This window comes from Stenella coeruleoalba, assembly GCF_951394435.1.
Source record: "Stenella coeruleoalba genome assembly, chromosome: 3".
Classification (NCBI taxonomy): Eukaryota; Metazoa; Chordata; class Mammalia; order Artiodactyla; family Delphinidae; genus Stenella; species Stenella coeruleoalba.
In genome coordinates, this window is record NC_137148.1 from 173,163,046 (window position 1) to 173,185,009 (window position 21,964).

Sequence of the window (21,964 nt, forward strand, 5' to 3'; positions counted from 1 at the left end):
GGGGAAACCGGACGGCTCCTTCGCCCCAAAGGAAACAAGAAGGCCCTGAAAGGCCGCTGGAGGAAGGGCCACCGGGACAGGTTGGCTTTAGGCGTGGGCACGCTGGGCTGCTCTCTGAGCATTAGAGGGCGGTGCTCACGTCCGAGGGCTCTGGCGGGTAGAAACCAGCCCAAGCCGGGAAGCACCACCACGTGGCGCGATCTCGGCTCCGGGCACTCTCCCGGGATGGGGGATGTGGGTGCCCGAGACCTCCCGGGGGGGGGCCCTAGGAGCCAGGTGCGTGCGGGGATCGCGCGGGGGAAGGGGGCGGAGTCTGGAGGCCAGCCCCGGCGCTAGGGGCCTCGGGAGAGGGACACCGGCCCAGAGGCGAGGACTGGGGCGGGGCGCCTTCGCGCCCCCAGGGCCGGGGCCGCCTCGGGCACCTACCTGCGGCCGCTCCCGCACGTGCCACAGCGCCCGGCCCGCCCCAAAGCCCGTGGCGGGGGAGGCCGCGCCACGTGACTGCCCCGCCCGTCCCGCGCGTGCGCCCTGCCCGGCGCCCCATTGTTGGCGGCAGCCGCGTCACGGGGGCGGGGCCGGGGCGGGGCGGCCGGCGGCCGGAGGGAGGCGGCGGGAGGGCGGAGGGAAGGAGCGTCCGCGCCGCCGCCGCCGCCGCCGCCGAGGAGCCGCCACCGCCGCCGCCTAGAAGCAAGCCGAGCCGCGCCGCGCCGCCGCCGCCCGCGCCCGAGCAGCCCCGCCGCCGCCCCGCCCCGCCGCTGGATGCCGGCGGCCGGCGGCCGAGCTCTCAGAGGCGGAGGGCGGCGGCGCGGGCGGCGGCGGCGGGGGCGGCCGGCGGCCGAGAGGCGGGAGCGCGGGCCCGAGCGCTAGCGCCGCCATGCCCAGCTCCACCGGACAGCCCGACGGCGGCGGGGGCAAGCGCAGCGGCGGACCCGGGGCGGCGGTCGGGGGGGACCCCAGCCCGGGCCCCCCGCCGCCGCCGCCGCCGCCGCCGCCCCCGCCCGAGGGCGCCGAGGAGGCCGCGCCTGCGCCCCGGCCGCCGCCCGAGCCCGACGACGCGGCCGCCGCGCTGCGCTTGGCCCTGGACCAGCTCTCAGGGCTCGGTCTGGGGGGCGCGGGCGACCAGGACGAGGAGGGGGCGGCCGCGGGCGGCGGGGACGGAGCGGTGGCGGCGGCGCGAGGCGCAGACTGCGGGGCCGCGGCGGAGCCCGCGCCCCCCGACGGGCCCGAGGCGGGCGCGCCCGGGGTGGCCGTGGCCCCCGGCCCGCTGCCGCTGCTGGAGCCCGACGTGAGCCCCCCGCCGCCGCCTCGGCCATCGCCGCCCGACGTGTTCGCGGGCTTCGCGCCCCACCCCGCGGCCCTGGGTCCCCCGACGCTGCTGGCCGAGCAGATGAGCGTGATCGGCAGCCGCAAGAAGAGCGTGAACATGACCGAGTGCGTACCCGTGCCCAGCTCCGAGCACGTCGCCGAGATCGTGGGTCGCCAGGGTGAGTGGCCGCCGTCGGGGGCGCCTCCCCGGGGGTCCCCTCGCGGCTTGTCCCGGGAGGGGCCACCCAGCCCAGCCCGCGGCTGGACACCAGACCCCGGCCACGCCCCGCGTGGGCTCGGGCCTCGGTGGCCGCCTGTGTGCCTTTGTCCTGCCGCTGGCCGCGGGAGAAAGTTGGGCGCAGCCCGCGCTCCTCCCCTCGGCGCTCCGGCCCCGCTGCCGCCTTTGTCTGGGTGCCTGCAGCCGGGAAAGGCCCCTGCGTGCAGCTCACTGCCCGGGCCCTGGGCCGCCAGCGGTGGCATCCCAGGGATAAGGGGGCCGGGCTGGGCAGCGCCCGCTCCACACCCAAAACTGGCACGGGGCGGGTTCGCTCGGGTTTGGGGGGTCGCTGGGGCTGGGGGCGCGGGCGCTCCGGCAGTGTCGAGAGAAGTTTGGCGGCACAGAGAGGGTGCATCGAGACTTGCCAGCCTGGGCACCCTGCTGGGGATGGGGAGCAGGACAGGATGAGAGAGGATCCCTACCGGGCTCTCCGCCCCCAGTCAGGGATTTGGGGGATGCACAAGGACCCTCCCCCCCGTAAAAGCCACTTTTGGGGTCCTGCCCCACAGCCCTCCCCTGGCCAGGTGGCCAGCAGCAGACCCAGGGTGTGCGGGTCCCGGAGCGGCATTGTCGGAGTGTCCCTGTGGCTGCCCCATTGTTCTCTTTGTTAGAGAGCCAGGCTGAGATTTGCAGGGTGACATCAGGCCGGCGGCCGCTCATTGGCCCTGGAGCTGCGGGGCGGGCGGGCTGGAGGGTGGTGGGCAGTGCCCGGCCCAGCACACACCCACCCACCCTGTTAGCTGCCTGCCCACCAGCCTCAACTTTCCTGCCTTCCTGCCCGCACCTCCGGGCTCCCTGCTGCTCAGCCAGGTTCTAGAACTTGGGGTGGGGCCTGGGCGGGGCTTGACGTGGGGCTAGGGGTCCCTGCCTCTGGACCCTCGGTAACAGGAGCTAGAGAAGGGTGTTGGGGGGCTTGAGTCTCAAGGTGACCTGTCGCCCTAACTGCCACAAGCAGAGGACCGCAGGGATGCCCTGGACACCGCTCTACTAGTTCTGGGTGGGTGGGGCCAGGGGGTAGCAAGCCCTCTGGCTTTGGGTGCAGGTACGTTCAGTCATTCATTTGTCCTCCCCATGTGTGGACACAAGGAGGACCAGGCGTGATGCTGGGCCCGGGGACCCGCTGTTAGGAATGGGAGCCGGGGGGAGGGGGACCCGTAAACCATTCTCCGGGCCCTGCGGCTACCCGCAGGCACCACGAGACCACAATCGGACCTTTCCCCTCTGCCACCCAGTTGCCTCCTTCCTATTCAGGACACACCTCTTGCCGCCCCTGTCCCCAGTAACCTCACTGGGACCTGTAACAAGACAGCTGCTTCCCAGCCGAGTGTCCAGGAGCCTGTGGAGACTGAGGCTGGGGGCTGTCATCCAAGGTCATGAGACTGATCCACCTGGTGGTGGAGCCTGAGGACAAGTCCCATGTGAATGTGCGTGTCAGCCCCCCGGGGGTGCGGGCCGCAAGCAGGGGGCACCGATCCCTGGCCTACATGCTGAGCAGTCTGGTGGCTGGGTTGCCAGGCTCCACACTGACCACTGGTACCGCGTGTCCCTCTGGTACCCGCTGGTACCCAGGGTATCAGCCTGGATTCCTGCGGATGGCAGACAGCAAGGCAGGCTCTGGGGGTCCCTGGGCCCTGACAGCTCTCCCTGCAGACTAGGGTGGTCCTGTGACTCTGAGCACAAGAGCCCCTCTCTGTGACAGGGGGGAGAGCAGCTCCCTTGTCGTGAGGATTCTCAAGCCAGATGCTGGTTCTTATCCCAGCACCTGGCCGGCACACTGTAGCCACCCCGGGGTGCAGGGGTGAGTGGGGTGCAGGGCACCAGAGAGGGGAGTACGAATGCCAGGACAGGTTGGCAATTGCAGCAGCCCTTGTGTCTCCCCACTCTAGAAGCATCTGTGGCTCCCAGCTTCTGCCACCAGTTCTCAAGCACAGCCTGGAGGACTCTGTGCCCTTCCTCCGGTTACCCACCCTGCTGTCCACCCTGTGGGTCCCTGGACATGGAACCTGTCCCTTCTTACTGCCCTGCTGTCCCTAGGGCAGGGGGCACGGCCTACCCTGAACTTATTCTTTTCTGTCTGACCCCAGGCCCACGGCCACCCCCTTCTCTGGAGTGCAGGGTCAGGGGGTTCACCTGCCCGACCTCCTGTGCTGACGAGAGCCACAGACCCGGGCTCGCCCTTTCCTGGACACCCCCTTGCTGCTCTGTGAGCCTCGGTTTTCTCAGCCCTGAAATGGGTCCATGCACCTTCTGGGCACAGGCAGGAGATTATAGCCCCTGCGTTGCTCTCTCCTCCCGGAGGCCGAGGGGCCCAGAAGGTGCCCTGGACCCACTGAGAGGCAACCTCAACCTGCCCTGAGGTGTCCCCCAGAGAGGATCCTGCAGCCTCGGGTCACAGACGGGGAGGGAGAGGCTGCAGGAGCGGAGGTGCCACCAGAGCTGGTCGGCAGGGCCCAGATATGAACCCTAGTCTCCTGGCTCTTCCTGCCCTGCAGGGAGCAGGGGTGAGTCAGGAGAGAACCTCCACCTTCCAAAGCTCCAGGGTTGGAGGTGGTGGGGAGGTGGCCCCCTTCCACAAACAGGAAAAGTGGAAACTCAGAAGGGCCGGTGGAGAGCCTGTCACCCCAGCTGGTCATCAAATGTCAGGGGGCTGGCGCCCAGTTCCTTCTGAGACCCTCCCCTGCGCCCCCCGCCTTGCTGCCTTTGCCCCAGTTGGCAGAATGGCCGTGGGTGGGGTGGCCGGGGTTGGGTCTTCAGAGCCAGGCCTGGGTCTGCAGCACACTCGGCTCACGGTCGGGAGCGAGTGACCTGCCAGCCAGCCAGGGTCCCTTCCATCATCCCTCGCGCTCGCTGTTCTCTCCCTTGTGCGGGGCCCCACCCTTGTGGGACGCTGCAGGCCTGTCGGGGGCCCCTGCCTTGACGTTCTTACCTACCCACTGGGGGGCGTAGGAAGAACGGGGCCCCCGGGTGGCAGGTCACACCCTTCCGTGCCTGCTGCACGGGGCTTTCCCTGGCCCTGTTTCACAGGTGAGCCAGCTTTGCCCCCAGACACGGTACTGTGACTCAGCCTGGCCCTGGGGACAGCACCCTGCTGTGTTGGGAGTGACAGTATATCGGGCTGACTCGTCCCAGCCCTGGCCTGCTGGAACTCTGTCCCTGCTGTCCCCTTAGCCAGCGGCACGCAGCCTCCTTCCCAGGGCGGCCCCTCAGCTCCCCGTACACGGCCTTGAGGTTCCCTTGATAAGTGTGGCCTGTGGTCACCACGTGGGCTCCTTTGGGGCAGAGCCCGTGTGGCCTGGTTCCCTGAACGCCCAGTGCAGTGGTGCCTGGACCCCAGTACAGGGTCACGAGCAATGGGAAGCAGGGTTGCCTGCATCTAGGCCCCCCATGGGGACCCTTGGCCCTGCCCCTCTTGAGGAGGGTCCGGCTGCCGCAGGGTGGGGCCTGCTGGGGCCTGGGGCAGTCAGCCACCTTTCCCGGTTATCTGAGTTGGAATTCTGGGGCAGGGCCCAGGAAGCTGCATTTCTGCTGCACCCACCAATTGGCGGTAGCCCCCAGGGTCACTCCTGGAAACCCAATTTCCTGGCTTGTGCAGTTCCACTCCCCACCCCCCCAAGCTCTGCCACCTCTCAGGGTCTTAGCGTGGGTGGGGTTTGGGGGATAGTGGATGTCACAGCTGAAGTCTGGATGGTTAATTGGGCTCTACTTGGCCACTGAGGCCTCCATCCAAGGCTGCTCTCTGGGTCAGGGCAGGATGGGGGCCGGCAAGCGGAAAGCTGCAGGGTCCTTCCCCAGCCCTGCCCTGCCCAGGGGTCCCTTCCCCACCAAGGCTCCCCCATGAGGACAGGCACCGGTCTGGGGCCACTCCAGTCTGTGGCCGGTCAGGTCCTGCCCCAAACCTGTGAGGCTGGGTGTGTTTCTGCCCTCCTTTGGCAGGTGAGGAAACTGAGGCATGGGATGGTTCCTTGAGTGCCCAGGGCAATCCCAGTCCACCGGCCCTTACAGCACAGTCCCCCAGCCTCGGGGAGTCCAGAAAGTCAGACTTAGGGTGTGAGGAGAAACTCTGAGAAGTGTGTGCTGGGGCCTGGCCCAGCATAGTCAGGGCGGGTTTCCTGGAAGAGAGGGTGCCGGGCTGTGATGTGATGCAGAGAAGGGAGAGGACGGTGGGGTGCAGCAGTGAGGATGACGTGACAAATGGGAAAGGTCAGGCGCAGGGGAACTGCAGGAGGGGCCTCCCCAGCCAAGTGGGGAGGAGACCATCCAGGCAGGAGTGGAGGCAGCCCAGGTCAGCAGCCACCGATGGGGAGGACGCCGGGTGCAGTGGGGATGGCTGGGGGCCAGGAGGCGAGGCCGGGAGATGGGAGGAAAGCAGTGTCTCCCTGGGAGATTTCAGACCCCCACTCAGCTGGCCCCCTTTTATTCAGCCATGGATGGGGGGCTTCTGCCCTCTTTGCGCTGGGGGTGAGGCTGCCCCCTGCCCAGGCCCCGTGTCTCTGACTTCCTTGGCTGCAGGCAGACAGCTCGTCCCGCTAACTTTGTATTTTCCCTCGCTGAGAAGTTAGCCATGCTGTTATTCCACTCAGTGCCGCCCTCTGTTTGCACTGCAACAATATCCCTGTGTCCCTCTGGCATCCCCAGAACTTGGGGGTGGGGGGTCCTCCCAGACTCCTGGGTCCGGACTCAAGATGTGTCAGAAGGCCCCTGGGCCGGGGGGGGGGGGGTGTCAGGGCCCCCGGCCGGCCACGCCTTGTGTTTAGATGTCTCAGGGGCAGCTTCCAGTCGACCTCGGGAGGGCCGCCTAGGTGGTGGGAGAGGCACCTAGTCAAAGAACCTGCTCGACTGACCCTCTCCCCAACGGCCACCCTGGCCCCCTTCCGCAGGGTCAGCCCCCTAGCCCAGCCCAGCCCAGGCAGCAAAGATGAAGCCACAAGGCCGTGTCCCCGAGCTTCCCCTCAGAGGCTGGGACCACTGAGGGCCTTTGGAGGCGTCCTGATATGGGGCCCAGGATCTGCTCTTGGGGGAGGGTCACATGGTCAGGAAGAAGTCGTAGGCCATTTCCATAATCCGAGCCTCAGTTTCCCCTCCTGTCAGGGAGTTGGTGTCAGAGGGTCTGCATTCGTGTCCTAGATCTGGTAAAATGAACTGGATGGCTTGAAACTATAGAAATGAACCCTCACAGTTCTGCGAGGTGGAAATCGGGGTGTGGGCAGGACCATGCTCCCTCCAGGGGAGAATCTGTTCCGGCCTCTCCCCGGGCTTCTGGTGGTACTGACTGACAGGCCTTGGCGTTCCTGGGCTTGTGTCTGTCTCACTCCAACCCTGGGCTCCGTCTTCACAGGGCCATCTTCTCTTGTGTCTTTACATGTCCCTCCTCTATAGTGACACTGGTCATTGGATTCAGGGCCGCCCTAATCCAGCATGCCCTCACCCTAACTAATTACATCTGCAAAGACGTTATTTCCAAATAAGGTCACATTCTGACATTCCAGGTGGACATGGATTTGGGGGGACGCCTTTCAACCTAAAACAGGGTCCCTCCTTGCCTTTGGGACAATCCCCCTGTTACAGAGCCAGGGGTTGCAGAACCAGAGTGGACACTGACGCCCAAGGTTGGAGGGAGGGACGCCGAGTGCCTGAGATTACAGCCCGAAGGTGGGGCCTCCTAACCCAGCGCACCGGCTGGCCCCTGCAGCTGCTGCCCAGGAGGGGCTGTCCTGGGGAGGGGTCCCTGCCCTCACTGTGTCTCCCCGTCCCCCACCACAGGGTGCAAGATCAAGGCTCTGCGCGCCAAGACGAACACGTACATCAAGACACCGGTGCGTGGGGAGGAGCCGGTCTTTATCGTGACCGGCCGCAAAGAGGACGTGGAGATGGCCAAGCGTGAGATCCTGTCGGCCGCCGAGCACTTCTCCGTGATCCGCGCCACGCGCAGCAAGGCAGGCGGGCTGCCCGGTACCGCGCAGGGCCCGCCCAACCTGCCGGGACAGACCACCATCCAGGTGCGCGTGCCCTACCGCGTGGTGGGGCTGGTGGTGGGCCCCAAGGGCGCCACCATCAAGCGCATCCAGCAGCGGACGCACACGTACATCGTGACGCCCGGGCGCGACAAGGAGCCGGTGTTCGCTGTGACGGGCATGCCCGAGAACGTGGACCGGGCGCGCGAGGAGATCGAGGCCCACATCACGCTGCGCACGGGAGCCTTCGCTGACACCGGCCCCGACAGCGACTTCCACTCCAACGGCACCGACGTCTGCCTGGACCTGCTCGGGGCAGCCGCGGGCCTCTGGGCCAAGGCCCCCAACCCGGGCCGCCGGCCCCCCGCGCCCACGGCCAGCCTCCGGGGGGACGCTGCTCTGGGCACCCCGGGGGGCCCCGAGGCCTTCTATGCGGGCGGCCGAGGGGGGCCGACCATGCCGGTGCCGGACGCGGACCCCACCAGCCCCTACGGCGCCTCGGGCAACGGAGGCTTCACCTTCGGTGGGGACGGTCCGGGGGCCCCCGCGGGGCCACCCGCCCCCGAGGACTGCGACTTCGGCTTCGACTTCCTGGCGCTGGACCTGACCGTACCCACCGCGGCCACCATCTGGGCGCCCTTTGAGCGGGCCCCGCCCCTGCCCGCCTTCAGTGGCTGCGCCGCCGTCAACGGGGCCCCCGCGCCACCCGCCGCGGGCGCCCGGCGCAGCAGCGGGGCTGGCACACCACGACACTCGCCCACGCTGCCCGAGCCCGGCGGCCTTAGCCTGGAGCTCCCGCTGGCCCGCCGTGCTGCGCCCGACCCGGTGGGCGCCCTGCCCTGGCGGCCCCCGCAGGGCTCCCTGGCATCCTTCTCGAGCAGCGCCAGCTTCTCCACGGCCACCTCGCTGCCCGGCAGCTCCTCGGCCTCCTCGTGCTCCGCGCTGGACTCGAGCGCCTCGGAGAGTGGCCGCAAGCCCCAGGCGGCCCCGGCCCCCAACGCCCCCGCCTCCGCGGCTCTGGCGCGGGAGTGCGTTGTGTGTGCAGAGGGTGAGGTGATGGCCGCGCTGGTGCCCTGCGGCCACAACCTCTTCTGCATGGACTGCGCCGTCCGCATCTGCGGCAAGAGCGAGCCCGAGTGCCCAGCCTGCCGCACACCTGCCACCCAGGCCATTCATATCTTTTCCTAGCCGGTCACCTCGCCGCGCCCGCGGCCCTCAGGGCCCGTCCACGGACGCGGGGTGGGTGCTCAGGGCCGGGTGGGGAGGAAGGGGAGGGGGTGGGCGGGGTGAGCGGCGGGCTGGCCAGTGTTTACAGACGAGCTTTAACTCCAGTCCCAAGCGTGGAGACGGCGACCCGGTGGCCCAGCGACACCTCAGTTCTTAACAAATGACAGTATTGAGTCGACAGGTTAAAATAAACCAGAGAGAAAAGGCCTGCTTGCACTTTTTATTTAAGACACCCCCCCCTCCCCAGGGTGATCTTTTTAAGGAAAAAAAAAACAACACGATTTTTACAACTCTCCCGGTTGTCCTTTTGTACGTAGCTGATATCGATTTGACAGTGTTTGTTTTCCCACGGCCTCAACCTCTGCAGAAACTTCCAGAAGGACGGCTCCCTTTTTGGGGCCAACTGGTTACCCTTTAGTATGTAAGCCGCGCGCAGGCTGGAGGGGGGCGGGGGGAGGGGGCGTCCAGAACTTACTTTTTTTTTTTTTAATTATTAATCCTTTTTCTGCTGTGGTTTCTGTTGACCGTTTTTTAATTTTTTTGTTTTTTTAAACTTTTACTTTTTACCTCTTGTGTATATGTAGGGAATTTATAGGGAAATATGTACTTTATGGAATAAATTTTAAGAAAACTAAAATATATTTTATTTTAAATAAAGTAACGGACCTTTAATCTTACACAGCTAAATTACTGATTATATATTTGCTGAGCTGACCTAAGGGTTCAGAAAATTGTATCAAGAGTTTTATTTTTTGACTTCAAAGCCTTCTTAATAAAGTCTTTTTACTACACGTGAGCCCTTGGCCTGGTGTGGGGTTGGTGGGCATGGGGGAGGGGTGAGGGGAGGGCTCAGATCCAGCCCCTCCCCCCCTAGTCTTCCAGATACAAGAGTTAGAGTTCAGGATACCCCAATTCCAGGCTTTTCCACAAGCCAGGTGCTGTCGGCATCGGGGCTACACTGAAAGGTGGTCCAGCCAGGTCCCCTTTTCCTGAGGCTCAGGACCTGACATCCCAGGGGACAACCAGCCATGGGGACGGCTATGACCCATGTGGAGGGGATGGTGCCAGGTGGTTACTTCCTAGGGCATCGGCCTGCCTCCGTGGTGTGTGTGGGACCCCCATCTCCAGTAGGACGGGGTCCACCTGACATTGTACAGACAGGGAAACTGAGGTCTGCAAACCTTCCTCCCAGGATGACTCCTAACACCTACCAGTCCCCAAAGAACATCTGAGCGATGAGCCACAGGTGGTGTCCCGCTGTCACCTAGTTGGGAGCAGAGGACCATGGCCCCTGGGGCTGCTGGACACATTTCTTCAGGACTGGGATTGGCCTGGAGTCGAGGACTGGGGGACCATGGGTTGGACCGTGGTCAGCTGGCAGTTGCCACAAAAGTTCCAAAGGCGGGGAAGGAAGCGCTGGAGTGTGTGGAGGATGGGGTGTGGTGACAGGGAGGGGCCCAGGACTGCTCCAGGGACAAACCCAGGGGCCAGGTGACCACAGGCTGCTGGCTTGAGGAATGGGCAATGAGGGGTCTGGGGAACACAGCCCACTAGGAAAGCTAGGAAGGCATAGCAGAGCAGCCTGGAGGGCTTCCAGGAGGAGGCCAGGGGCTTGGGATGACAGGAGCGTCTGATGGGGCAACAGGGATGGAGAGGAAGTAGCCAGAGATGGACAGGGCACCCCACGAGCGAGTGACGGCCACATCAGATCCTCCAACTGAGAGTAGTAGCCCCAGGCTGCAGGGCCGCAGGTGGGTCTCAGGAAGGGCCACATACATGCATGGTTCCAACCTAGCCCTGCTGGAATTTCCCCATCTGTAAAATGGGCATACACCTGGGACTTCCCTGGCGGGCCAGTGGTTAGGACTCCACGCTTCCACTGCAGGGGGACGGGTTTGATCCCTGGTCGGGGAACTAAGATCCCACATGCCGCACAGTGTGGCTCAAAAGCAACAAAAAAATGGGGATACACCTAGGTACAAGCAACCAGCTCTGATGAGGCTCAGGGGGTGGAGTGCATTGATTCGTGGCCCCCAAAAGATACACCCCTGGAACCTGTGGATGGGAGCTTACAAAAGGGTATTTGCAGGGACTTCCCTGGAGGCGCAGTGGTTAAGAATCCTCCTGCCAATGTAGGGGACACGGGTTCGACCCCAGGTCTGGGAAGATCCCACGTGCCACGGAGCAACTAAGCCCGCGTGCCACAGCTACTGAGCCTGTGCTCTAGAGCCTGTGAGCCACAACTACTGAAGCCCATGTGCCTAGAGCCCGTGCTCTGCAACAAGAGAAGCCACCGCAATGAGAAGCCCGCGCACCGCAACGAAGAGCAGCTCCCACTCGCCGCAACTAGAGAAAGCCCGCGCACAGCAACGAAGACCCAACGCAGCCAAAATAAATAAATAAAAATTTTTAAAAAGTGTCTTTGCAGATGTAATTAAGAATCTTGAGATGAGATCATCCTGAATTAGGTTGGCCCTAAATCTAATGTCCTTATAAGAGACGGAGGAGGAGACTCAGACACAGAGGGTGAAGCTGTGTGAAGACGGAGGCAGAGGCTAGGGTGATGCAGCCTCAAGCCCAGGGATGCCTGGGGCCACCACAAGCTGGAAGAGGTCAGAAGAATCCACCCCCCCCCCGCCCGGCCCCCGCCCTCCCCGCCTGCCCCGCAGCCTTCAGAGGAATCGCGACCCTGCCACACCTTGGTCTCCGACTTCTGGTCTCCAGAACGTGGAGAACAAATACCTATTACTTTGTGGTAATTTGTTACAGAGCTTCAAGGAACCAGTGTGGGTGGGTGGGAGGGCGATGCTTAACCTGGGGCCGGCCCACACTTCAGTGGCAGAGTAGTGGTGGCGCCAGTGGCCCCAGCTGACCTGGAGCGAAGTCAGGCCATAGAGGGTTACGGAGGCAGCAGGGACTTGAGGCATGGAGACCACCCCCCTGCAGTTTGGCCCCAAGAGCAAGAGGAAGAGCTGTGGCCGACCCCCACCCCGGCCAAGGGGTCTATGGTGGTGGGCGTGCGTCCTCGGGAGGGAGGTGGGACCGGGAGCCTGAGCGAGGGTCCCGACAGGGGTGGGCAGAAGGGGTGTTGGCCTGGTGTCTGTAAGGAATTGAGGGGTCTCTGGGGAGCTGCAGGGAGTGGGCTTGTCAGTTTGCTGCTGAAATAAGAGGAGAGAAGGGCCCCAAAGGGCCCAGGTGCCCGGGAGCTCGGCAGGGGATCGTGGAGATTGGGTGGCTGAAGGACCCACCAGGGGAGGGTGAGGCCCAGGGCCGAAGCCCAAATCCAGACCAGCCAAAGCCAGCCCCCTGGAGGGGTTTCTGAAGACGCAATGGTTAACCGGGTGGTCCCCCAACCATGGGCAGGGCTGTCACCTATGCTGGTCTGAGGAAGTGCTGTCCCAGGACTTTCCAGAAACACCTGAGGAGACTGCTTACTGCTGGGTACAGGGTTGTGAATATTGTAAGTGTGAGGCCAGAGACACTGCAGCCCTCGGGGAGAGAGAGGGCCAGGCCAGGGTGAATTCCCTACCTTGCCGTGAGAGGCCCTGGATGCAGCCCTGCCTGAAGGTCATGGGTCCCAACCTCTCAGTTATAGGCACCAATAAGCTCTTCTTCTTTGTTTCAGCCACTGTGAGTTGGAATAACTGAAACTCACAAAAACCCAGAGGGACCGCATTCTCAGTCAGGGAGCTGGAAAGCATTTCCGGGGGCGTGGGGAGGGGAAGTCCTGAGGGCAAGCTCTCAGTCCCCCTTGGCAATTGGCTCTCTTGGTTCACAGGTGCAGCACATCAGGGTGACCCTGGTCCAGTGTCTTGTCCCGGCATGACATGGGTCGCCATCTTCCCAGCCTCCACCACCTGTGTCCTCACTGCCCAGCAGTTGAGCGAATGTTCCATATTTTAGACTTTTGGTCATGGAAGAACCCCACTCTAGTAAGAATTTCTGTGTTGGTGAAAATCTGGCCTGTCTCTGCCACAGGAGCAGTGGGCTCAGATCATGGTGCCCCCTTGGCAAAGCTCCTCAAACTCCCCCAAAGAGAGGCCAACGGCAGGCTGCAGAGTCAAGTTTACTTTAATGATAAAAGAACAATTCCAAACACAAGTCTGGGTTGAACAGTCATGCCACGAGGCCAGGACCCCCACCTCCTATACCCCCTGCATGCTCCCCCAGCTGTCCCCAAGGACGTCCCCTCTGGGGGAGCAAAAGGGACAGAAAGGGAGCTTGGGTCCTGGGCATCAACATGCAGAGGTCCACCTTGACCCTCAGGGAAGCTAGATGCTCTGAAGCATGTGGATCGCATGCTGAAGGTGCTGGCGGGCAGCCGGAGCACAGCCGTGGCTCCGCAGGACGCCCAGCGGGTAGGAGGTGCCAGGCTGGCCCTGCTCCCAGACCGTGAGCCGCAGCTCTTCACACCCACCACTCAGCACGAGTTGAGCCTGGTCTCCGCTGCAGCTGACCTACCAAGGCGGGAGGAGCTGGGTCCGAGGGGAGAAGGGGCCCTGGCCCTCGGAGGACAAGTGGATAGGAGACTGAGGTCCCCCTGATCTGAGTCTCAGTGGCTGCCCCACCCATAGGAACTCAGGGTCAGGAGCCCAGGGCTCTACCACACAGACAGGGAAACTGAGGCTCAGATGGGACTCCTCCACCCAGAGCCGCCCAGTGAGACCTCCTACTCTTAAGCCTGTGCCCTGGGGAACAGCAGCTCCTCATGGGTACCAGCTTCCACAGCTGCTGGGCAGGGCCATTTGAAGACAATCCTCTAAGACCCGGCCCAGGCCAGGGTACTCTGGTCTGAACGGAGAGGGGATTTTTACTATAAAATAAAATCATACTAATTTTTAAAAATAATAAGTATTGTATACTAGTGCGTTTGAAATCTGTTTTAGGAGTGGCTATGATGACCCAGGGATTGCCAGGACTGCGCAGGAAAACCTAAGAATGATTCTGCAACAAAATGACATTTCGACAGCTGCTACAGGTAACCACACAGGACGATGACCCTGAGTGACATTTTGCTGTCATTCAGACACATTTTATTTCCGATTTTCTTGGGCTCCCCCCAGAAGTGTGCAATGTAACAGCCCTGTTTGCGGGGGGGACCCTCACTCACCTGCACCGTCCCATCACTGAACAGCAGGAGTGCGGCCCGCTCGGACACCAGGAAGCGCAGCAGGCAGAGGCTGGGGGCTGCCGGCCAGGCGGCTGTGGACAGGCCCCCCTCCTGTGGACAGACCCAGCCACAGGGCCTCAGGGCCGAGGGCTCCCACCGCCTGGCACACCCCCCAGCCCCACCCAGCCCTCACCTCTCGCAGCCGCCGCTGCATGTATCGGGCAAAGAGCCGAAGGACAGCCAGCTTGGCACCCAGCAGGGTGGGCACATCCCTCAGGGCGAACGTCTCCAGCCTTCCCCGGTCAGGCATGTAGATGACTTGGCTGATGGGGGTGGGGGGTTGCACAGGGCGGTGCCAGCTGTCAGGACCTCTATCCTGGACACCTCACACCCGAGGACACCTTCTCACGCAGCCGTGTCTCTTGGACCATGATGTGAAACCAGCTCTGCACGGACCAGCCCTCTCTGTTCATCCAGCCCCGGCCCCTCCCCTGAACTCCAGACCCTTGGAGCCACAGACTCAGCCTGTCCACGCTGAGATCCTGACGGGCCGCCACAACTACTGAGCCTGCACTCTAGATCCCGCGAGCCACAACTACTGAGCCTGTGCGCTACAGCTACTGAAGCCCACCTGCCTAGAGCCTGTGCTCCGCAACAAGAGAAGCCACCACCACGAAAAGCCCGTGCATCGCAACAAAGAGTAGCCCCCGCTCGCCGCAACTAGAGAAAGCCCGCGCGCAGCAACGAAGACCCAACACAGCCAAAAATAAATTAATTAATTTAATTAATTTTTTTTAAAAAAAGTGTGAGTCTGACCCCTCCTTCCCGCCCCAACCCCAACAGTGGCCTGTGAGGCTCTGTGACTTCATGTCCTTCCCCTCTCCCTGCCATTCCTCAAACCCACCATGCTCAGTCCCATCTCGGGGGCTTTGCACATGCTGTTCCCTAGGCCTCAGATGCTGTTCCTGATGGACTCTTTCTCATCATTTCTGTCTCGCCTGAGCGTCACTTCTTCAGAAAGCCCCTGCTTCCACAACCACTCTGTTGAGAGTCGTCTCCACTTCCCCAATCTGTCACCTCACCTGTTTCGTTTCCTTCGAAAACTGCCACCTGAAATCAACTTAGTAATTCATTTGTTTAGCATTGTTCTCCCCGACCAGGCAGTAAGCGCCTGTAGGTGTGCACAGTAGATGTGTAATAAATCTGTGAGGAGTGAATGAAGAAAGGCAGGGAGGAGGGCCTGGCCTCCCAGGGGGAAAGGAACTCCACAACTTACCCCTCTGCGGGATGCAGGGCCATGTGGGTGCCATCCCGAAGCAGGACACCACTGCCCCCGTCTGACAATTGGTAGCCAAAGCCGTACTTGCTGGAATAATCCACCCACTTGGGGGCCCAGAGGATGGGCCGCTGCTCTCCTGGGGGGTCCTGCGTGGCTGGCACAGGATGAAATGAAGTGAGCAGGGGTCCTGGAAGGGGCGGGCGGAAGGACGGCAGAGGCACAGGAGATGGAGAGTAAAGTCCAGGGAATAGAACACCAACTCTTGGGACTTCCCTGGCGGTCCAGTGGGTGAGACTCCGTGCTTCCGCTGCAGGGGGCACAGGCTCGATCCGTGGATGGGGAACTAAGATCTCACATGCGGCCAAAAAAAAAAAAAAAAAAAACAACTAACTCTTGCCTTGATGGGGGAGGACTGGGGGACCCTGGGATCACAGCTGCCTCTGCCTCTGGAAATGAGTAAATCTGAAATGCTTGTAAGGTCCAAAATACCGTAGGGCTTTGCTTTATTTCATTAAACATTTTTTGTATTAAAAAATAAAAATTGCTCAAGGCCATGTGGGATCCTAGATTGGATTGCAGAAGAGAAAAAGGGCAATCATGGAAACCCTGGGAAACCCCAGTGGCCCAGGAAGCTGGGCCACAGGAGAAGCTGGAAGTCTGTAATACAGTCGCCAGCTATCTGTGCTGCTCCTACCTGGGGCGCCAGAGTCCAGGCAAAGCTGCAGGCTCCTGATGGCTGCCTCTACTTCCTGCCTCGGGCTCCCCTGGGGCCCTGGGGAGACAGATCTCTGTGGGGGACAGACAGGCCAGGGCCCCTCCAACCAGCCCCGCCCCAAACTCCCACATCCGGGAAAGTCCTATTTTCACCCCAGAAGGATTCCAGACATCATTGTCATTTTACAGGTGGGAAAATTGAGGCCGGGAGAGGGGACGTGGTCCTGGCAAGGCAGGATCTTTGCCCCCACTTCTCGACCCTCAGTCCTGCCCACAGCTCCCACCTACGATGGAGAGTCTGCTCACCCGCCGGGTCACTCCCGAGGGTCCCCTGGCTGAGCAGGTGGACAGGGCGCTCAGGGCACGGAGCCCCTCCCTCTGACAGGGAGGCCTGGGGAGGGAGCAGCAGGGGTTGGGGGCTCTGGCCTCCCCCCCTGAAGACCCCCTGGCTTCTCCCTCTGCCCAGCCTCCCTGTGAGGATGCCCTCCACATTCCCCACCATGCCCCCCTCCCCGCGCCCTCACCTCACTACCGCACTCCATGGAGTCAGGGTCAGGGCCGTCTTCTCCTGGACCTGAAGCCTCCTTAGGAGTGAAGGGGCCTGCAGGAGGCACGAGGATTGGGGGGCGGGCAGAGCCTGACCCCATGCAGGGCGAGACCTCTGCCACCGACATCCGCCTCTGCCGTGGCGGTGACATTTCAGAGCAGGTAGGGAGGAGGACAGGTGTGTGAGATGCGGGGCGCAGGTAGGAGCAGGTGAGGGGGCGGGGCGGTACTCACAAGGCCTCCGGCACTGGGGCAGCAGCAGCCGGCCCACCCTCCAGAAGAGCCTGCCCAGAGGCTGGGGGATGGAGAAGATGGGCAGGCTGTGGCAGGAGTGGGGCGGCAGCCGGTCCGGGGTGAAGCCCTTCGGAGTGGAGAGCTGGGCGTTAGCACACCACTCCTGAGTACCTGGGCTAGCTGGGGGTCCTGACCCGCTGACACCCCACACCTGCGTGAAAAAGTCATCCTGCAGCAGGTGGTCCAGGCTGGGCCGCTCGGCCGGGTTGGGTGCCAGCAGGCGGGCGATGAGGCGGCGTGCATTGGGGGACAGATGTGCAGGCTCGGGGTAGCGGCCGTCTCGGATATTCTGGTACATCTCCGACAAGGGTGCCGCCACGAAGGGAGGGGCGCCAGTCAGCACCATGTACCTGGGCCGGGTCGGGGGCAGGAACCTGGGTGCCTGCTTGCATCTGTCCTGGGCATCCAGGGTTGCCTCACACCTACCTGTGCACACCTGGCCACACCTTCCCACACTTCCTGACTCCGTACCCACGTCACATCCACTTTCTCATAGCTGCCCTACATCTGCTCCCACCTGGCCATTCCTGTCTGCTCAGGAGACACCAGCATCTGTCTGTACACCTGCCTGCTCCTGGGTTATACCTGGACACACCTGCATATACCTTTCCGGGTTTAGTTTATGCATGCTCACACCTCATACCTGTACATATGCCCTCATCTGCCTGTGTATCTGCCACCTGCACACACCTGTCCACACCTCTGTGCACACTCAAAACTATCATCCCGCCATATGCCCTATTCATACCTGCACGCTCAGATGATGGCAGGTGTGTGCTCCCACCTGCCCCCCGAGCTGCACACACTGGTCCTGTGTTTGCTCATACCTGCCTGTGCCCCCACTCAATCTCCCCTGTACATGCCTACACCTGTCCTTACCTGCCGGCGCCCGCTCCCACCTGCCCACACCTGGCCCCAGCTGGGCAGTCCTGCCCCCTTCCCCAGGCCCGGGGCTTCGGGGGCCACTCACATGACGCAGCCCAGAGCCCAGATGTCCGACTGGCAGGAGTGCCCGTTTCTGGACACGACCTCCGGGGCCAGGAAGTTTGGGGTCCCACAGAGCACTCTGGGGGGCATAACGGGGGCTCAGGAAGGCTGGGGCCAGAGCCGGCCCACCCTCACCCACCCAGAGAGCCCGCTCAGAGCCTCCCGGTCACCTGTGGCAGCGGCCTCCTGGGCCCACCCTGGTGGCCAGCCCCAGGTCTCCGATCTTCACCTCCATGTTCTTGTTCAGGAAGAAGTTACCTGCCGGGGCCCGGGGGCGGAGGGGATGGGAGGGGGAGGAGCACGGCGTGTGGGTGGAATCCCCGCCCTCGCCCCGCCCCCGCCCCGCCCCCGCGGCCCCTTCCGCGTCCTCACTGAGCTTCAGGTCCCGGTGGACGATGCGCCTCTGGTGCAGGTAGCGCAGGCCGCTGACCAGGCCCCGCAGGTAGTAACGCACCTCAGGCTCTGTCAGCGTCTGCCGCGCCTCCAGCACGTGGGCCAGTGACTGCAGGGGACCGGCAGGTGCAGCACCGGCGCCGAGGAGACACAGGTGAGCCCAGGTTAGGCGGTACAGTGAGTTCCAGGGACCCAAGAAGGCAAAGGTAAATTCAGCTCTCAGGTGGATGTGGCTGATTGTGGGACAGGCAGAGGTGAGCTCTGAGCCCCAGGAGGAACGTACGAGTTCAGATGGGCCGAGGGGGCCACAGTGAGCTTTTCGGCAAGAGACGAACCCAAGGTGGGTACGTTCTGGGCAAAGGAGAGCTCAGGTGTATTTAAGTGGGCTCAGGCAGTTCAAGGGGTCTATGAAGGTGCAACTAAGTCCAAGTGGGTTCAGGAACAGGCATTCCTGCCTGTCGGACATCTGGGCTCTGGGCTGCACCGTGTGAGTGGCCCCAAGGGCCCCGGGCCTGGGGAACAGGGGCAGGACTGCCCAGGTGAGGCCAGGTGTGGGCAGGTGGGTCCTGGCTGAGTGCAGGAGGGGCACAGGTGGGCATAGGTGTGCCGAGGTGAGTCAAGAGAGCCTCTGGGTGGGCAGGTGGGCACTAGAGCATTAAGGGTGAGCAGAGGTGGGCCTAGTGTGGTCACAGGTAGAAACAGGTAAGGAGAGACAGACATGGGAGGGGGCCACAGATGAGCACAGTGGACTGGGGGGGGCATGGCTCCCTCTAGGCCCCGCCCCCTGGGCACCTGGTGGCTGCAGTATTCCAACACCATGTACACGTGGTCACGGTCAGCAAAGTGTCCGTGGAAGGCCACGATGTTGCGATGTCGCAGGCGGCTGTGCAGGGCGATCTCGCGCTCCACCTGCAGGCGGGGTCCCACGTGTACACACCCGGCAGGTGCCCACACCCGAGGTACCCATGCCCCCACGGGCATGCTCACCACCCCCAGGGCAGGACGTCTCTGCGGACCCGATTTGGTCACAGCGCCCCTGGGCACTGATGCGCAGAGCGTACCTTGTCGCCGGGGCACAGCCGTCCAGCCCCACCACCGCCATGAGGCACCACTTTGAGCGCAAACACGGAGCTGGTGGACATGTCGGTCAGCTTGTAGCAGCGGCTGAAGGCGCCCTGCGGGGCAGGCGATTCACGAGCTCAGGGCACACAGGTGTGGGGACAGATGGCCAGACCTCTTCACCACAGACACGCACACACACACACACCCCTGAGACGCATGGATGCATAGCTCACATCCTCGTACCTGGATACCCAAGGCAACACAACACACAGAAGTACACGAAGGCACAGGGACACATACACTCAGACACACAGACACATCCACACCTGGATATATAGAGCCCACGGACCCTAATACAGTCCCCGGACACACGGTACAACGCCCGAACACAGAAAGCACAGACCTATGACACATTCAGACACATACGCACAGGGACAACACAACAGAGTCTGGGTCCGCACCAAGGCTCCAAGTCGCAGAACACTTGGGCGCACACCCACACCCTAGACACACAACCCACAACACAGCACAACGTGCCCAACACCGGTTCCCGCCACACGATGCACGCAGAACAGCGGGTACATCGCAGACCCGGGCGTCCACCCACGCCAGCCCCAAACTCGCGTGGACACGCGACACACGCAGAGACAAAAGCCGGGGCGCACGCTGGCTCGTTTGCGGTCGCGATCGCGCGAACGCGCCCCGCCCCGCCGGGACCCCTGCCCGGCCCGGCCCCCTCGTCATCGGACTTGGGGTGCCGGGGTCCCCACCTTGCCGATCAGCTTCCCGCGCCTGTACACGCGCCCCGAGCTCGGGTCGCGCAGGAAGACGGAGACCAGCGGGCGGCAACTGCGCCGCCGCCGCCGCCGCCGCGGCTCGGGCTCCATCCCTCCCGGGAGCCTGGCGGGGCGGGCGCACTGGCGCAGCCTCGGCCGGGACCACCGCGCGCGGCGCTGCTCTGGGGGCCGCGCGCTGCCTGGACGCGTCTTATTGGCCGAGGGGGGAGGGGTGGAGTCCAGACGCTCGGGGCGGCCAGCGCGGGAGGGGGCGGGCGCGTGGGGGCGCTTGGGCGTGCGGGGACGCGGGGCTGGCGGGAGTTCAGGGACCAGAGCGGCGCTGGCACCCTGCACGCCAGCCCAGCGCCAGTCCCGCGCGCGCTCAGCTCGCTTGCTCCTCCAATCCTGCGCCTCCCGCCAAGCTGTGAACTGTCAACACGCCCATTTCTCTGAGCAGGAGACTGAGGTCAGAGTGATTGTCTCATTCTCTCGAGGCTTCGAGGGGAAGGGTGGGTGGGAGGGAGGGCTTGGCAGGGCTCTCCCCAGACTGCGCTTGAGGTCTGAGTCTAGTCGTCCTGAATACGTGTGACTGTGGGTCCTGGCAGGTGGGTCCCCGGACCCCATATGACAATGCACGAGACTTGATTATCTTGGCACTAGGGAGCCACAGCAGGATTCAGGGAGGTGGGGAGGGGCGTGAAGCCCAAAGGGGCAGTGCTGGGGTTGGGAGGCTGGCATATATGATGGACACTCAGTGGAGAGAAGGAGCAGGATTTGGGTACTGATGGACAGACACTGGGGGTTGTGACTCCTGGCTTGGGCAGCCAAAGAGAGGCAGGGGAATGGAGAACAAGTGGGCAGGCTTGGGCCCCCCGGGAACCATGGGAGCATCTCTGAGCTGTTCCCCAGACTCGGTTCCCAGGTCTTTCCTTGTATTGTCTCAAGTCACCCTTTCACCGATTCTCAGATGCAGGAACTGGCCTTGTCCCCATTTTACAGATGAACACACTGAGGCCCAGGGAGGTTAAGTCGCTTACCCAGCCAGGAAGGGACAGTGCTGGACGTGAATCCAGGCAGCTGCCTCTGGATGCCTCGGTATTAATCCCCAAAAGTTACATAACACAATGAATGGGGAGGGGTTAGCAGGGCTCCGTGGGGCTGGAATCAGGCCTCGGAATTTTCCAGAGACCAGATTTCGGAGTTCGGCCCAGCCAAGCCACCAGGGATAGGAAACACCTTCTGCGTTGTCACATGTCTGCCTGGCATGTCAAATGGGGGCACCCAGGGCATGGGGGACTCTGCGGGGGCCCCAGTGCATTGGATGGAGCCATCCTCTGGTACCTTTGCGGGGGGCCGGCCTCAGCTCCAGGGCCAAGGATTCCATCCAGGCCAGTGCAGGGGGCCAGCTGGCTGCGGCCGGGGGAGCCCGAGTCCTCTGCTAATGAGAACCAGGTGCGGTGTGACAGAAGGCAGGCAGCTGGGGGGCCCGGGGGTCTGAGCTGTCACATCATTGTCACCCTGGAATCCACACTGGCAGGCAGGAATCCAGGTTCTTCTCAGTGGCACGCCTCTGCTGCCTGCGAATTCAGGTATTTGTTCAGCACAGTCTTGTGCCCAAGACAGACCCACCCGGCCCTCAGGAAACGGTGGAGAGGAGATCACCCGGAATTAACCAAAGCCGGGGGTCTGGGCGGGTTCTGGAGGCCAACGTCAGAAAGCCAGACCCCTTCCAGGAAGTGGCTTATCCCAGAGGTCGGTGCTCTTCTTAGCCCCACGTTATAGATGAGGAAACTGAGGCTCAGGAAGGGACATGCAAGCCAGAGTCACCAGACTGTGGCCGAACCTGGCCTGCAGTGCAGGTTGGTGCGTCTGGAGCCCCTGCCCCCCCGATACTGCCCCCCAGGCCTCTCCTCCAGGGGCTACGGGAGCACAGGAAGAGCCCTCACGCTGCAGTAGGCAGCTGAGCCCACTGGACCCCCAGAAGCCTCCTGGGGGAAAGAAATCCAAAGCTCCTGGCCCAGTGCCTCACAGCAGGGCTGTCAG

The 21,964-nt window shown here is 63.1% G+C and overlaps 2 protein-coding genes across 2 annotated transcripts; one reads left to right on the top strand and one right to left on the bottom strand.

The window, feature by feature from the left end:
* The first annotated feature begins 748 nt into the window (after positions 1 to 748).
* On the top strand, positions 749 to 9,587 carry MEX3D (mex-3 RNA binding family member D). The gene is made up of 2 exons (XM_079918262.1): positions 749 to 1,484; positions 7,343 to 9,587. The coding sequence occupies exons 1-2, from the start codon at positions 875 to 877 to the stop codon at positions 8,719 to 8,721; spliced, it is 1,989 nt and encodes a 662-aa protein (XP_079774388.1). The 5' UTR covers positions 749 to 874; the 3' UTR covers positions 8,722 to 9,587.
* Positions 9,588 to 13,031: 3,444 nt separating this feature from the next.
* PLK5 (polo like kinase 5 (inactive)) lies at positions 13,032 to 20,032 on the bottom strand (the record flags this gene model as incomplete). Its single annotated transcript, XM_079916339.1, has 15 exons — positions 13,032 to 13,217; positions 13,871 to 13,981; positions 14,064 to 14,193; positions 15,147 to 15,336; positions 15,844 to 15,921; positions 16,170 to 16,254; positions 16,388 to 16,464; positions 16,644 to 16,770; positions 16,855 to 17,053; positions 17,674 to 17,769; positions 17,861 to 17,948; positions 18,063 to 18,192; positions 18,876 to 18,992; positions 19,145 to 19,258; positions 19,916 to 20,032. The coding sequence occupies 15 exons, from the start codon at positions 20,030 to 20,032 to the stop codon at positions 13,032 to 13,034; spliced, it is 1,845 nt and encodes a 614-aa protein (XP_079772465.1).
* Positions 20,033 to 21,964: the final 1,932 nt, after the last annotated feature.

What these genes read in the sequence shown, in the direction of transcription:
- MEX3D (XM_079918262.1), top strand. Translation starts at nt 875, where the DNA reads ATGCCCAGCTCCACCGGACAGCCCGACGGCGGCGGGGGCAAGCGCAGC. An exon ending in CGAGATCGTGGGTCGCCAGG is followed by an intron (nt 1,485 to 7,342) that starts GTGAGTGGCCGC and finishes CCCCCACCACAG; the next exon opens with GGTGCAAGATCAAGGCTCTG.